The sequence below is a fragment of the Ascaphus truei genome, unplaced genomic scaffold, assembly GCF_040206685.1.
Source record: "Ascaphus truei isolate aAscTru1 unplaced genomic scaffold, aAscTru1.hap1 HAP1_SCAFFOLD_520, whole genome shotgun sequence".
NCBI classification, from domain to species: domain Eukaryota; kingdom Metazoa; phylum Chordata; class Amphibia; order Anura; family Ascaphidae; genus Ascaphus; species Ascaphus truei.
In genome coordinates this window covers 92,611-108,114 of record NW_027456851.1, presented here as the reverse complement: position 1 = coordinate 108,114, position 15,504 = coordinate 92,611, and the positions used below count along the sequence as shown (strand labels likewise).

The following is a 15,504-nucleotide window of genomic DNA, read 5'->3' as shown; positions in this document are numbered from 1 at the left end:
TCTGCAGTGCTAGGAGTAGTGTGTGTTACACATACAGGCTGCTCTCTCTCTGCAGTGCTAGGAGTAGTGAGTGTTACACATACAGGCTGCACTCCCTCTGCAGTGCTAGGAGTAGTGTGTGTTACACATACAGGCTGCGCTCCCTCTGCAGTGCTAGGAGTAGTGTGTGTTACACATACAGGCTGCGCTCCCTCTGCAGTGCTAGGAGTAGTGTGTGTTACACATACAGGCTGCGCTCCCTCTGCAGTGCTAGGAGTAGTGTGTGTTACACATACAGGCTGCACTCCCTCTGCAGTGCTAGGAGTAGTGAGTGTTACACATACAGGCTGCTCTCTCTCTGCAGTGCTAGGAGTAGTGTGTGTTACACATACAGGCTGCTCTCTCTCTGCAGTGCTAGGAGTAGTGTGTGTTACACATACAGGCTGCACTCCCTCTGCAGTGCTAGGAGTAGTGTGTGTTACACATACAGGCTGCTCTCTCTCTGCAGTGCTAGGAGTAGTGTGTGTTACACATACAGGCTGCGCTCCCTCTGCAGTGCTAGGAGTAGTGTGTGTTACACATACAGGCTGCTCTCTCTCTGCAGTGCTAGGGGTAGTGTGTGTTACACATACAGGCTGCTCTCCCTCTGCAGTGCTAGGAATAGTGTGTGTTACACATACAGGCTGCGCTCCCTCTGCAGTGCTAGGAGTAGTGAGTGTTACACATACAGGCTGCGCTCCCTCTGCAGTGCTAGGGGTAGTGTGTGTTACACATACAGGCTGCGCTCCCTCTGCAGTGCTAGGAGTAGTGTGTGTTACACATACAGGCTGCGCTGCCTCTGCAGGGCTAGGAGTAGTGAGTGTTACACATACAGGCTGCTCTCCCTCTGCAGTGCTAGGGGTAGTGTGTGTTACACATACAGGCTGCGCTCCCTCTGCAGTGCTAGGAGTAGTGAGTGTTACACATACAGGCTGCTCTCCCTCTGCAGTGCTAGGGGTAGTGTGTGTTACACATACAGGCTGCGCTCCCTCTGCAGTGCTAGGAGTAGTGTGTGTTACACATACAGGCTGCGCTCCCTCTGCAGTGCTAGGAGTAGCGAGTGTTACACATACAGGCTGCTCTCTCTCTGCAGTGCTAGGAGTAGTGAGTGTTACACATACAGGCTGCACTCCCTCTGCAGTGCTAGGAGTAGTGAGTGTTACACATACAGGCTGCTCTCTCTCTGCAGTGCTAGGAGTAGTGTGTGTTACACATACAGGCTGCTCTCTCCCTGCAGTGCTAGGGGTAGTGTGTGTTACACATACAGGCTGCTCTCTCTCTGCAGGGCTAGGAGTAGTGAGTGTTACACATACAGGCTGCTCTCCCTCTGCAGTGCTAGGGGTAGTGTGTGTTACACATACAGGCTGCTCTCCCTCTGCAGTGCTAGGAGTAGTGAGTGTTACACATACAGGCTGCTCTCTCCCTGCAGTGCTAGGGGTAGTGTGTGTTTCACATACAGGCTGCGCTCCCTCTGCAGTGCTAGGAGTAGTGAGTGTTACACATACAGGCTGCACTCCCTCTGCAGTGCTAGGAGTAGTGAGTGTTACACATACAGGCTGCACTCCCTCTGCAGTGCTAGGAGTAGTGTGTGTTACACATACAGGCTGCGCTGCCTCTGCAGGGCTAGGAGTAGTGTGTGTTACACATACAGGCTGCGCTCCCTCTGCAGTGCTAGGAGTAGTGAGTGTTACACATACAGGCTGCGCTCCCTCTGCAGTGCTAGGAGTAGTGAGTGTTACACATACAGGCTGCTCTCCCTCTGCAGTGCTAGGAGTAGTGTGTGTTACACATACAGGCTGCTCTCTCCCTGCAGTGCTAGGGGTAGTGTGTGTTACACATACAGGCTGCTCTCCCTCTGCAGTGCTAGGAATAGTGTGTGTTACACATACAGGCTGCGCTCCCTCTGCAGTGCTAGGAGTAGTGAGTGTTACACATACAGGCTGCGCTCCCTCTGCAGTGCTAGGGGTAGTGTGTGTTACACATACAGGCTGCGCTCCCTCTGCAGTGCTAGGAGTAGTGAGTGTTACACATACAGGCTGCTCTCCCTCTGCAGTGCTAGGGGTAGTGTGTGTTACACATACAGGCTGCTCTCTCCCTGCAGTGCTAGGAGTAGTGTGTGTTACACATACAGGCTGCACTCCCTCTGCAGTGCTAGGAGTAGTGAGTGTTACACATACAGGCTGCTCTCTCTCTGCAGTGCTAGGAGTAGTGTGTGTTACACATACAGGCTGCTCTCTCTCTGCAGTGCTAGGAGTAGTGAGTGTTACACATACAGGCTGCACTCCCTCTGCAGTGCTAGGAGTAGTGTGTGTTACACATACAGGCTGCCCTCTCTCTGCAGTGCTAGGAGTAGTGAGTGTTACACATACAGGCTGCGCTCCCTCTGCAGTGCTAGGAGTAGTGAGTGTTACACATACAGGCTGCGCTCCCTCTGCAGTGCTAGGAGTAGTGAGTGTTACACATACAGGCTGCTCTCTCTCTGCAGTGCTAGGAGTAGTGTGTGTTACACATACAGGCTGCACTCCCTCTGCAGTGCTAGGAGTAGTGAGTGTTACACATACAGGCTGCTCTCTCTCTGCAGTGCTAGGGGTAGTGTGTGTTACACATACAGGCTGCGCTCCCTCTGCAGTGCTAGGGGTAGTGTGTGTTACACATACAGGCTGCACTCCCTCTGCAGTGCTAGGGGTAGTGTGTGTTACACATACAGGCTGCACTCCCTCTGCAGTGCTAGGAGTAGTGTGTGTTACACATACAGGCTGCACTCCCTCTGCAGTGCTAGGGGTAGTGTGTGTTACACATACAGGCTGCGCTCCCTCTGCAGGGCTAGGAGTAGTGTGTGTTACACATACAGGCTGCGCTCCCTCTGCAGTGCTAGGAGTAGTGTGTGTTACACATACAGGCTGCGCTGCCTCTGCAGGGCTAGGAGTAGTGTGTGTTACACATACAGGCTGCACTCCCTCTGCAGTGCTAGGAGTAGTGTGTGTTACACATACAGGCTGCGCTGCCTCTGCAGGGCTAGGAGTAGTGTGTGTTACACATACAGGCTGCGCTCCCTCTGCAGTGCTAGGGGTAGTGTGTGTTACACATACAGGCTGCACTCCCTCTGCAGTGCTAGGGGTAGTGTGTGTTACACATACAGGCTGCACTCCCTCTGCAGTGCTAGGAGTAGTGTGTGTTACACATACAGGCTGCACTGCCTCTGCAGTGCTAGGGGTAGTGTGTGTTACACATACAGGCTGCGCTCCCTCTGCAGTGCTAGGAGGACATTGTGGTAAAGAATTATTCTGGACTTTCTCTGAATTCTTGAAAGAATTAGAGACTCTGTCAGACAATTGCAAAGAACCAATTAAATCCAGTGGCTGAAGACCACGGACATCTATTAAAACATTATCGTGAGCTCCGGGTCTTAGTTCTGGTTCAGAGCTTCCGGTCACATCTGGCTCAGAGCTTCCGGTCACATCTGGCTCAGAGCTTCCGGTCACATCTGGCTCAGAGCTTCCGGTCACATCTGGCTCAGAGCTTCCGGTCACATCTGGCTCAGAGCTCCCGGTCACATCTGGCTCAGAGCTTCCGGTCACATCTGGCCCCATGTAAGTCGCTCGTCTTTTCCCAGGCTTGCTCTTTGTATCAATGTCTTGCTGACACCCCTCGGACTGACCGGTCTCTAAAACACAGTCTTCAAACTTCCTTTTTGGCATCTGAACAAGAAACAGCTGCTCTTTATCCAAGTCTGACCCGGGTGAGGAGACCTCATGGTCAGCAGTATCTTCTGCACCAGATCTTTGCTCCTCACCAGTTTCCCATAATCCCGGATTTCCTGCACCGGTCTGAAGGCCCTTGCTATGCTTCTTCTCTGGGTGCTCGCACGAGGAACTTACACACTTTGGTTCACAGGTAACATTTTGTTTTGTGGGTGAACCATCCCTTAGACCTCCTGAATCATTGGGCGTTTTAAAAAAGTCTATTACTAGTTGAGCTAACAAATGTTGTTTCTCTACATTACTTGTTACTTCAGATGTAACCAGTTGTTCAGCCTGGACTCCGTGTTTGAAGTACTGACGAACCATACTGCCCACAAGCTTAGCTTGGTTACTTCCCACTTTGCGGTGGTGTGAAGGCGCGTCTTGGGCACGGGAAATCTGGGTCCTGTCTTCTAATTCTGCTTGGAATTGACACCTTTTTTTGTTAGGATTCTGCTTCTCTTCCACGAAACAGATCCCGGACTCATTAAAATGCCGTTTTAGCTTCGTAGCACCTTCTCGAGTACTCCTGTTGTATGTTTCTCTGCTAGTATGTAGGGGGAGGGTAGAATCATATCCACCAGATACTCGCTGTATCAAATGATCTGCACTCCGTGGAACATCAGTCTGAGTGTTAAGTGCAGGTCTTGGATGGTCTTCTCTATATAAACTCCTCACCTGTTCACTTTCATGGCTGCTGCCTGTTTTAAGAACCTTAGACATAACCTCTGTTTGTTTTACAATTCCTCCACTTTCCAAGTCACTCTCCGTGTTATACAATCCTTCGCCTTTTCGTGCAACTGCAAGTTCCAGATTAGTGATCACACCTGAATCCAAACAAGGCTTCTTAACAGCTACGTCTGAGCGGGTATTTTCCTTCATAACCTTATCCAACGCTGGCTCACTTTCTTCAACATGGGAGAGGCTACGGACATCCACAATATGAAATTCATATGAAGATTCCCCTTCACTCACTTGTGGCTGCTTCTCCAATTGTTCCTTGTAACATGAATGTGTTTGGCCAGGATCCACACTGTTCATATGAAGCGCGTCTTTATGAAAACCAACTGGACTTTTACACTTAGTCTCCGAACAATTTCTACCTTCAGATTCCTGTACAGTGCTATGTTCCCAACGAGCTGAGCTATTGTTGGAGAAAACAAAAGACATTGGTGAAAGGCTGGACAATATCCCATCATCATCTGTCCCAGAGGAGATCTGATCTGTGCTTTCTTCAAAGCATTTCTCAGCTACCTGCTCAGTAACAGCTTCCTCTTCTCCCTCCCTTATGGTCTCTTGCTCCGGTTGACTTCCTTTGTTATTCGTTGCTTTATTAACCTCTACACTGTCAAAGCCTTCCGACTGAGGATGCATTTGTTCCACATTTGTGTGTTCATTGAAATCTCTGACCAAACATTGCTCTCCTGAATTATTGTCCAATATTTTGGAGCCTGAAAGATGAAACTTTGAGGCTTTACCAAATGAATCTGTTTCTGCTAAATCTGACACTTCAGAAGTGTTACCATCCATGTCTCTGGTAATCTCTTGTGATGCCGAATCTTTCTGAATGTCAAAATGTGGTGACAAAGACGTCAAGGGCATTTCTCTCTGGTCTTCACTCATACAGCCCTTCTGTAACCTGTGTGGAATAGGACACCCTGCATTACCAGATGAAGAATTGCTTCCATCCTCAATCTCATCTTTCCCCATCACGCCCAAATTTACAAATGGTTCCACTTTATCCCTCTCAATCCAATTTGACTCAAATGATTTTGCACTCAAATCTTCAACTTCAATCTCCTCCATATTTTCTTTTCTTTCAATGGTTAAGTTGTGATCACCTTTCTGTTGTACAGAGCCAGAGCTCGCATTGCCCTGAAGATGAGCAGGATGGTCATCGCCACCCTTAACGGACAACGGAGGGTGGTTGTACCTTTTATCAATATCTTCTTTTGCGAAAGGACTTTGCTCTTCAATATTATCTGTGATCCAACCCCATTGGTTAGGAGATTCCTGCACCGTAACGGCACTCCCGACATCCACTCTGCTCGCCAGCGCCCACTCTTCTTTTATTCTGGCCTTCTCCGTGTCACTCAGGTTTTCATCACCATCCGCGTGAATGTTACCATTGTGAAATGCTGTTATATCGCCCACATTACAATCATTCAATTCTACATTTTCCACTTCTTGTTCATTACCCGAAAGGGGACAAGATGCATCTGTTTGGGTTAAACTCTTGTCCAGACCTGTTTTCTCCATCACGTTATTTCTGTCCCTCTGAACAAATGTTTCCGGTTGGGTCACGGTCGCTTTCTGCAGATTTAAATTGCAATTTTGCACCTGACCAGGTAAATCCGTGGGGAATTCACGAACAGTGTTTTCTTTTCTTGATTCGTTATCAGTACATTCCAGATCCATATTCACTTTCTCCTCAGAACCATCAGCATTACCCAACATGTGAGAAAATTGTTTTTCTGCCAGTTTTCCATCATCTTCAGCAGTTGCATTAATGTGTCCGAAGGGAGAAATCACGAATTCTTCTTTGAGCCGCTCACTGGCAGACGTCTGCATGTCCGTACTGACCGGCTTGACACGTGTGTCCAGACAAGAACTTTCACAGACCACAGCGGCCTCCGGCAGCTCAGCGGCTCCCTCGTTCCACGCATCAACAACTTGTGCAAAGTTATCTTCCACTGGGGCAGCTTTCCTGCGATCTGAACAGGATATCCACTTTTTCCTATCTACTGCTAAGAGAGTTTTTGTCTCTGTGTCGTCTTTATCATGATCTCTGTATGACTTTTCAGATTGGACGCAATCAATACTCTGACGATGATGCACCCCTGTATAATGGGACATTTGGGTATTCAAAGAAGAACCATCGCACGACCCAGCTGTGGGAGACTTTTCAGATCTCTCTCGTTTACCTGCGGAAGATTCGGCTCTTGAATCGGATACTTCTAATTTCTTCGCGGCCTCACATGGTGGAGAGAAACAGGTCATTTCTTCACACAAATCTTCAAAATCAGCATCTATTGTCTGAGAGAATGTATCTTCTATATCATTTTTAGCAGCTGTGACCTGACCTTCTAAGACCGTGAAATGTAAATCCTGCTCAGTGTCCTTCTCAGAGCTGACCGGAACGAGGAACGCTTCATCTGGAATCTCCTCCTTTAATTCTCTCACTAAGGCCATTCGCTCACCTAAAACCGACACCTGAGCTGCTGGAGAAGACTCATCAAGAGGAGATACGTGATCACTCCTAAGGAAGACGTGTGTGGTACTTTTACTAATGGGGCACCCAGCGTTGTCCCCCTGCACATTACGTTTTACACCTCCTGCTTTATGAAGACCCCGAGACCATCCTGTGTTTGCAGTGGAACCGAAAGCGCGTTTAACTTCCCCGGCGACGTCAGTAGGGATGGACTTGAAATCGCCCGGACATTCTGACTCTTCCATGCCACTAAACAAGTTATTACTAACTGCGAATTCATCTTCACCTGTGTACATCCTTTCATCGTTGGGATGATTATCATCAGCCGTAGGAGCCGTCTCCAATTGAACTTCTGAATATGTTGACCCTGGACGGTCATCTGTGGAGGGCTGATAAACGCTTCCCAATCCTGCCATCTCCCGCCCACGTTTGGTGTTCATATCGCCATTGTGACTCTGCACTGCTGGACAAGAAACCTCATTCCTGCAGGATGCATCCATCCCGTCATAAATTAAAGGATCGATCGGCTTCTGGTTTAAAGACACATTTCCATCAATACTATCCTCTGTAATACCATTACCTTCCAAATACATCTCTTGTAAGAAGGTGTTCCTAGCTTTGGCATGAATTACATTCTCTTTCTGGTTTAGTGATGCATCTCCTGGTTCTCCCTGCATTAAATCTTCAACAGCCGGAGCAGACAGTAGGGGGCTGTGATTAAGAGAAGGATTTACATGAATATCATGAGCCTCCGGATAAGATAGAGGCCGCCGTCCTGCATCGAGCTCAGAATCTGGAGCCTCCGGAGAAGCAAGAGGCCGCCCCACTGCATCGTGCTCAGAATCTGGAGCCTCCGGAGAAGCAAGAGGCCGCCCCACTGCATCGTGCTCAGAATCTGGAGCCTCCGGAGAAGATAGAGGCCGCCCCACTGCATCGTGCTCAGAATCTGGAGCCTCCGGAGAAGCAAGAGGCCGCCCCACTGCATCGTGCTCAGAATCTGGAGCCTCCGGATAAGATAGAGGCCGCCCCACTGCATCGTGCTCAGAATCTGGAGCCTCCGGATAAGATAGAGGCCGCCGTCCTGCATCGTGCTCAGAATCTGGAGCCTCCGGATAAGATAGAGGCCGCCCCACTGCATCGTGCTCAGAATCTGGAGCCTCCGGATAAGATAGAGGCCGCCGTCCTGCATCGTGCTCAGAATCTGGAGCCTCCGGATAAGATAGAGGCCGCCGTCCTGCATCGTGCTCAGAATCTGGAGCCTCCGGATAAGATAGAGGCCGCCCCCTGGCATCGTGCTCAGAATCTGGATTGTACATTTTGCTAAATTCTTGAGCATGTGTTTCATTTTCTTCTACGGGCTGTGAAACCTTCTCATATTTCAAGATAAGTGAGTGATGTAGTTTTTGAGGCATGTTGCTGTAATCTACATTAGTCCTTTCCTCCTTGCTGCCTGTATCCGCACCCACGGGTGCACCTTGGTTATCTGTATCACTAGTCTTCCGACCTGAGCTAGTAACACCCTCTGATTTCATGAGCTGATGATTTCCCGCGGCCATATGGTTGCTCAGATTTGCTTGGTTACTATTTGCCACCAAACCCTTTCCTTTCTGGCATGAGGCTCTTTTTTCCGTGGTGCATTCTGGATAAGGGTGATATAAAGTGATATCTGGACACTGTGTCACATCAGCAGACACAGCTTCTGCGGCCTTTTCCTTCCCACAGTCCCCGGCGTTAGAAGCATATGATGATACATTACGGGAAGGAGTATTTATGTTGGCACCGGGTTGCCTTTCATTAGGTGTTTTACACGTGGCTGGTAGAGAGTCGTCTTTATTTGTACTTGATGGATTTTCACAGCAAGAATGTAAATTAGAGGAGCTCTCGCTGATCTGAACAGGTAAGTTGCTATTTTGGGGGAATTCATGATTTGAACTCAGTCTTGTAGCCTCCGCCTCAGAGGAACGCCACGGAACAATGTGCTGTGCTTCCCCATTTTCCACAAGTCCATTTAAACAATCTCCTTCCAAACGATGTACTTTTTCAGGGATCTGCATGCACATTTCATCAGCCACCTGCTTCTTCATGCCAAGATCAGCGTCCATGGAAGTATCTCCATTAGCTGGTTTATTAGGCTGTACCTCTATGTTAGCAACACGCTCAAATGTCATGATCTGTTTCTCTACTTCCATGCAGTAATCCGTATTTACATCGCTACTAATCAGTCTCATATCTGCCCCCAAAGAGGTCTTCTGCTCATCGGAGAATCCTTTTTCATGGATGGGGTCTGAAAGGTCAGGAGATTTCTGTACAGAACTTTTTTCTGAACGAGTCGCCTCAGCCCTACCGCCAGTCACAGCGTCTATAGACCGTTTGTTTTCATGGTCTCGGTCTATAAAAGCATGTGATTCATTACGTCTGGAAGTTTCGGTGCGAGCATCGCCTTGATCTTCGTTACTTGGTTTACATGCTGGGTGTAGCGGGGAGTCTTTAATTGTATCCAGTGACTTTTCACAGACAGAATGGGAATTACAGGAGTCCTCACTGTCCTGAACAGATAAGTTGCTATCCTGTGAGAATTCTACATTTAAACTCAATAAACCCGCAGAACCAAGTTCTTCCTGATTTTCCACAAGTCCATTTATACAATCTCCTTCCAAACGATGTACTTTTTCAGGGATCTGTTTACACATTTCATCAGCCACCTGCTTCTTCATGTCAAGATCAGCGTCCCTGGAAATGTCCGGATTATTGGTCTGTACATCTGAGTAAGTTAAACCATCTGATTTTGCAAGGTCGTGTTCTTCTTCCATATGAACATCCAAATGTGTTTGGCTGCTTCTTTGCCCCCCACATTCCACCAAAGTCCTCTCCTGCTGGTCATAAAGATGTTGTCCATTGTCTGAATCCTCATGAGAATGAACAACTTCTGAATAAGCCGACTCAGTGATATCACAAGACTCTGCAGCTAATTCATGATCTTGGTCTATAAAACCGCATACATCATACGTGGAACCTTCTACGTCATCTTCATTGTGTTGCGCTTTGTTAGAGCTCTTGCTGCTTTGATCAGAGAAGACGCTGTCCTGGGAATATTCTTCCTCCGACGCACGTAATTGCACAGCATCATATTCAGGGGAAGACGATCTAGTTATTTGCCCATGCACCCCTGGGCCTGCAGGATCATCATCAGTACAACTCCCAGGTCCGTACGCCTCGGGAAGGATTGAGGGGCTCTTGGTGTGGGAAGAACTTCCCTTGATTAGAGACTCATTGCATTCACTTTCCGAAGGCGCTTCAGAAAGGGAGTCGCTGCTCCTTGAAGTGGTCCGAGAAGAAAGAACGGGAGACACGGTGCGAAGAGCCAGCTCCTTTCCACAGTTTACTTTTACGCTGCTTACGGCCGAAATAGACGGGAACGGGTGAATCTGTAAACAACAGAAAACGAACAGAATTACAACTTATCTAAATAAAAAGTCTGCAAGCAAATAAATACTCCTGATCAACATAAAAACATAAGCGGATTTGTTAAGCTCATGAGAGACGCGTGTTATATCAATTATTTTATTTCAGATGACGAACTGTTAATGCTCTTTGTTGTATGGACAATATATTTGTTATGTCTCTCTAAAACAATAAAAATAAATTGAAACAAAAAAAAAAAAAAAAAAAAAAAAAAAAAAACATAAGCGGATTGGAGCCTTCCTTCTGTGCAAAGGGTGAGGGGGGTTGGGCAGTAAGGGTTAATACTGCACTATTCTCGAACACGGTCAGGCTGCAGAAAGAATAGCCCTGTCCTGGGGCAATATATAAAGAGGAGCCAATGATGTCTGAAGACCGGTGACCGGCACCTGCTACCGATGGGTGACTTTAGTGGCACGCTGTGTTTTACATACAATATAAACACACTAACTTGGGGGTTTCTGTGTTTTACACACAGGTCCCAGTAACCCCCGGGAGTTACCCGCAGGGCTGTGACCCCGGGGTCACCCGTTACCTGTGGCGTCGCGCTGCTCCTCGCAGGGACATGTCCAGCAGACGTGTGTCCCGTCTCACAGTAACAGCGTTCAAACTGCGACAGAGAAGAACATATTAACATTTACAAACATTTCAGCAATGAAAAGCAGCAACAGGGAGGAGGAGGCGTGGCACCCCAACTTTATCACCAGGGAGGAGGCGGCGTGGCCCCCAACTTTATCACCAGGGAGGAGGCGGCGTGGCACCCCAACTTTATCACCAGGGAGGAGGCGGCGTGGCACCCCAACTTTATCACCAGGGAGGAGGCGGCGTGGCACCCCAACTTTATCAACAGGGAGGAGGCGGCGTGGCACCCCAACTTTATCAACAGGGAGGAGGAGGCGGCGTGGCACCCCAACTTTATCACCAGGGAGGAGGAGGCGGCGTGGCACCCCAACTTTATCACCAGGGAGGAGGCGGCGTGGCACCCCAACTTTATCAACAGGGAGGAGGCGGCGTGGCACCCCAACTTTATCAACAGGGAGGAGGCGGCGTGGCACCCCAACTTTATCAACAGGGAGGAGGAGGTGGCGTGGCACCCCAACTTTATCACCAGGGAGGAGGCGGCGTGGCACCCCAACTTTATCACCAGGGAGGAGGCGGCGTGGCCCCCAACTTTATCAACAGGGAGGAGGCGGCGTGGCCCCCAACTTTATCAACAGGGAGGAGGCGGCGTGGCACCCCAACTTTATCAACAGGGAGGAGGCGGCGTGGCACCCCAACTTTATCAACAGGGAGGAGGCGGCGGCGTGGCACCCCAACTTTATCAACAGGGAGGAGGAGGCGGCGTGGCACCCCAACTTTATCAACAGGGAGGAGGAGGCAGCGTGGCACCCCAACTTTATCAACAGGGAGGAGGAGGCAGCGTGGCACCCCAACTTTATCAACAGGGAGGAGGCGGCGGCGTGGCACCCCAACTTTATCAACAGGGAGGAGGCGGCGGCGTGGCACCCCAACTTTATCAACAGGGAGGAGGCGGCGGCGTGGCACCCCAACTTTATCAACAGGGAGGAGGAGGCGGCGTGGCCCCCCAACTTTATCACCAGGGAGGAGGAGGCGGCGTGGCCCCCCAACTTTATCACCAGGGAGGAGGCGGCGTGGCACCCCAACTTTATCACCAGGGAGGAGGCGGCGTGGCCCCCAACTTTATCAACAGGGAGGAGGCGGCGTGGCACCCCAACTTTATCAACAGGGAGGAGGCGGCGTGGCACCCAACTTTATCAACAGGGAGGAGGCGGCGGCGTGGCCCCCAACATTATCAACAGGGAGGAGGCGGCGTGGCACCCCAACTTTATCAACAGGGAGGAGGAGGCTGCGTGGCCCCCAACTTTATCAACAGGGAGGAGGCGGCGTGGCACCCCAACTTTATCAACAGCGAGGAGGAGGCGGCGTGGCACCCCAACTTTATCAACAGGGAGGAGGCGGCGTGGCCCCCAACTTTATCAACAGGGAGGAGGCGGCGTGGCACCCCAACTTTATCAACAGGGAGGAGGAGGCGGCGTGGCACCCCAACTTTATCAACAGGGAGGAGGCGGCGTGGCCCCCAACTTTATCAACAGGGAGGAGGCGGCGTGGCACCCCAACTTTATCAACAGGGAGGAGGAGGCGGCGTGGCACCCCAACTTTATCAACAGGGAGGAGGCGGCGTGGCCCCCAACTTTATCAACAGGGAGGAGGCGGCGTGGCCCCCAACTTTATCAACAGGGAGGAGGCGGCGTGGCCCCCAACTTTATCAACAGGGAGGAGGAGGCGGCGTGGCCCCCAACTTTATCAACAGGGAGGAGGCGGCGTGGCACCCCAACTTTATCAACAGGGAGGAGGCGGCGGCGTGGCACCCCAACTTTATCAACAGGGAGGAGGAGGCGGCGTGGCACCCCAACTTTATCACCAGGGAGGAGGCGGCGGCGTGGCACCCAACTTTATCAACAGGGAGGAGGCGGCGGCGTGGCACCCCAACTTTATCAACAGGGAGGAGGCGGCGGCGTGGCACCCCAACTTTATCAACAGGGAGGAGGAGGCGGCGTGGCACCCCAACTTTATCAACAGGGAGGAGAAGGCGGCGTGGCACCCCAACTTTATCACCAGGGAGGAGGCGGCGGCGTGGCCCCCAACTTTATCAACAGGGAGGAGGCGGCGGCGTGGCACCCCAACTTTATCACCAGGGAGGAGGCGGCGGCGTGGCACCCCAACTTTATCAACAGGGAGGAGGCGGCGGCGTGGCACCCCAACTTTATCAACAGGGAGGAGGCGGCGGCGTGGCACCCCAACTTTATCAACAGGGAGGAGGCGGCGGCGTGGCACCCCAACTTTATCAACAGGGAGAAGGAGGCGGCGTGGCACCCCAACTTTATCAACAGGGAGGAGGCGGCGTGGCACCCCAACTTTATCAACAGGGAGGAGGCGGCGGCGTGGCACCCCAACTTTATCAACAGGGAGGAGGCGGCGGCGTGGCACCCCAACTTTATCAACAGGGAGGAGGCGGCGGCGTGGCACCCCAACTTTATCAACAGGGAGGAGGCGGCGGCGTGGCCCCCAACTTTATCAACAGGGAGAAGGAGGCGGCGTGGCACCCCAACTTTATCAACAGGGAGGAGGCGGCGGCGTGGCCCCCAACTTTATCAACAGGGAGGAGGCGGCGGCGTGGCACCCCAACTTTATCAACAGGGAGAAGGAGGCGGCGTGGCACCCCAACTTTATCAACAGGGAGGAGGCGGCGGCGTGGCCCCCAACTTTATCAACAGGGAGGAGGCGGCGGCGTGGCCCCCAACTTTATCAACAGGGAGGAGGCGGCGGCGTTCTATCTAACAGGATCTATCTCTGCAAATTTATCGAAATATGTCCACACTTCCTTGGCCCCACTCACTGCAGCGTTACCTTCTTCTGTGAGGGATAGCACTGGCACACTTAATTCACTTAACGATAATGTTTGAGAACAGCACTACATATGGGTGACATCATATGTGACATCACTTTATACTTGTGTACAGCACACACACATGGTGTAGAGGCAGTTAAACATATTTTATATAAGGACAACACTTTATCACTATCACAACAGTTTATTGTAGATAGTATAATTTTTATACTTAATCGCAATTACTTTCTATTTGAGGGTTCCGTTTATGTCCGGACCCATAGGACAGCCATGGGCACATGCTTCGCCCCTAATTACGCGGGGTTATTCACGGGATTATGGGAACAGGAATACGTTTGGAATGAGACACAGTACAGCGACAATATGCGCTTCTACAGAAGATTCATTGATGACATTCGAATGATTTGGTCCGGCTCTCGGGAAGATATGAATATATTAATTGATTACCTTAATTGTAATAAAATGAATATTGTTCTGAGTGGGGAGAACCACAGAACCAGTATTAATTTTTGGGATCTTGATCTAACCATTGTGGAGAACAAAATTACAACAAAAACTTTTTTTTTAAACTTGATGTAAGCTCGTATCTAGATGCCCAGAGAAACCATTCTACACACGGGATGAATAATATACCTTATGTACAAATGTACCGGATACAAGGAATTGTTCCCAAATGGAAGACTTCGAAGATCAGTCAATGGTCATAACAAAAAGATTCATGGAAAAGGGGGATGAGCCAAAACTAGTAGAGAGATCCCTTAAAAAGAAGTAGAGAGGTTTTACCTAGATTAATACACAACGACCAGGTGGGGTTTGTCTCAGGTAGGCAAGCCTCAGACAATACCCGTAAGATTATAAACATAGTTGATCATGCCCCCCTCACAGCAACCAAAGCGGTCCTGTTAAGTTTGGCGTTCGATAGAATCGATTGGCTATTCCTTGATAAAACAATGCAGAAATTCGGCTTCAAAGATACATAGAGGGAGACCGAGCACTATATTGCAGCCCCTCTGCGGTGGTTAAACTCCCCGGTGGAAACGCAAAGAAATTTGAAATAAAAAATGGAACGAGACAGGGGTGACCGTTGTCCCCTCTCCTCTTTGCTCTAACAATCGAACCTCTAGCGTCTAAAATACGAGACAATATAAACATACAGGGCGTACTAATGGGTGAAAACGACAAAGTCTCATTATTTGCTGATATTATCCTAACATTAACGCAACCTCAGACTTCCCTTCCCAATCTTCCTAAAGAGTTAACGGAATTTGGCAAAATATCAGGTTACAAAATTAATAGTGACAAATCAGAAGCCCTGAACCTAAACCTGTCAGAACCAGAGATGCAATTACTGAAACTAAACTTCAATGATAGATGGAGCCCTTCATACATCAAATATTGGGAGTACATGTATCAAGGAACTACCAATCCCTCTATCAAAATAACTACCCAACCCTCTTTAGGAAAATTACAAGAGATCTGGATAAATGGGAAGGAGACCAGATCTCATGGATCGGGAAAATGATTTCAGTTAAAATGAATATACTCCCCAGATTATTATATTTTTTTCAGACACTCCCGGTCCATATCCCTGGTTCTGAACTAAAAAATATTCAAAACAAAATGTTTCACTTTATTTGGCAGGGTAA

The 15,504-nt window shown here is 49.6% G+C and overlaps 1 protein-coding gene across 1 annotated transcript in view; it reads right to left on the bottom strand.

Moving 5' to 3' along the window:
• LOC142485039 (uncharacterized) overlaps window positions 1-15,504 on the bottom strand; it is a 44,874-nt gene that overhangs the window by 503 nt on the left and 28,867 nt on the right. The window contains exons 5-6 of the mRNA XM_075584276.1: window positions 10,964-11,038; window positions 3,012-10,394 (exon numbers count right to left, since the gene is read on the bottom strand). Coding sequence (XP_075440391.1) covers window positions 3,012-10,394; window positions 10,964-11,038 — 7,458 coding nt within the window. The remainder of the gene's footprint in view (window positions 1-3,011; window positions 10,395-10,963; window positions 11,039-15,504) is intronic.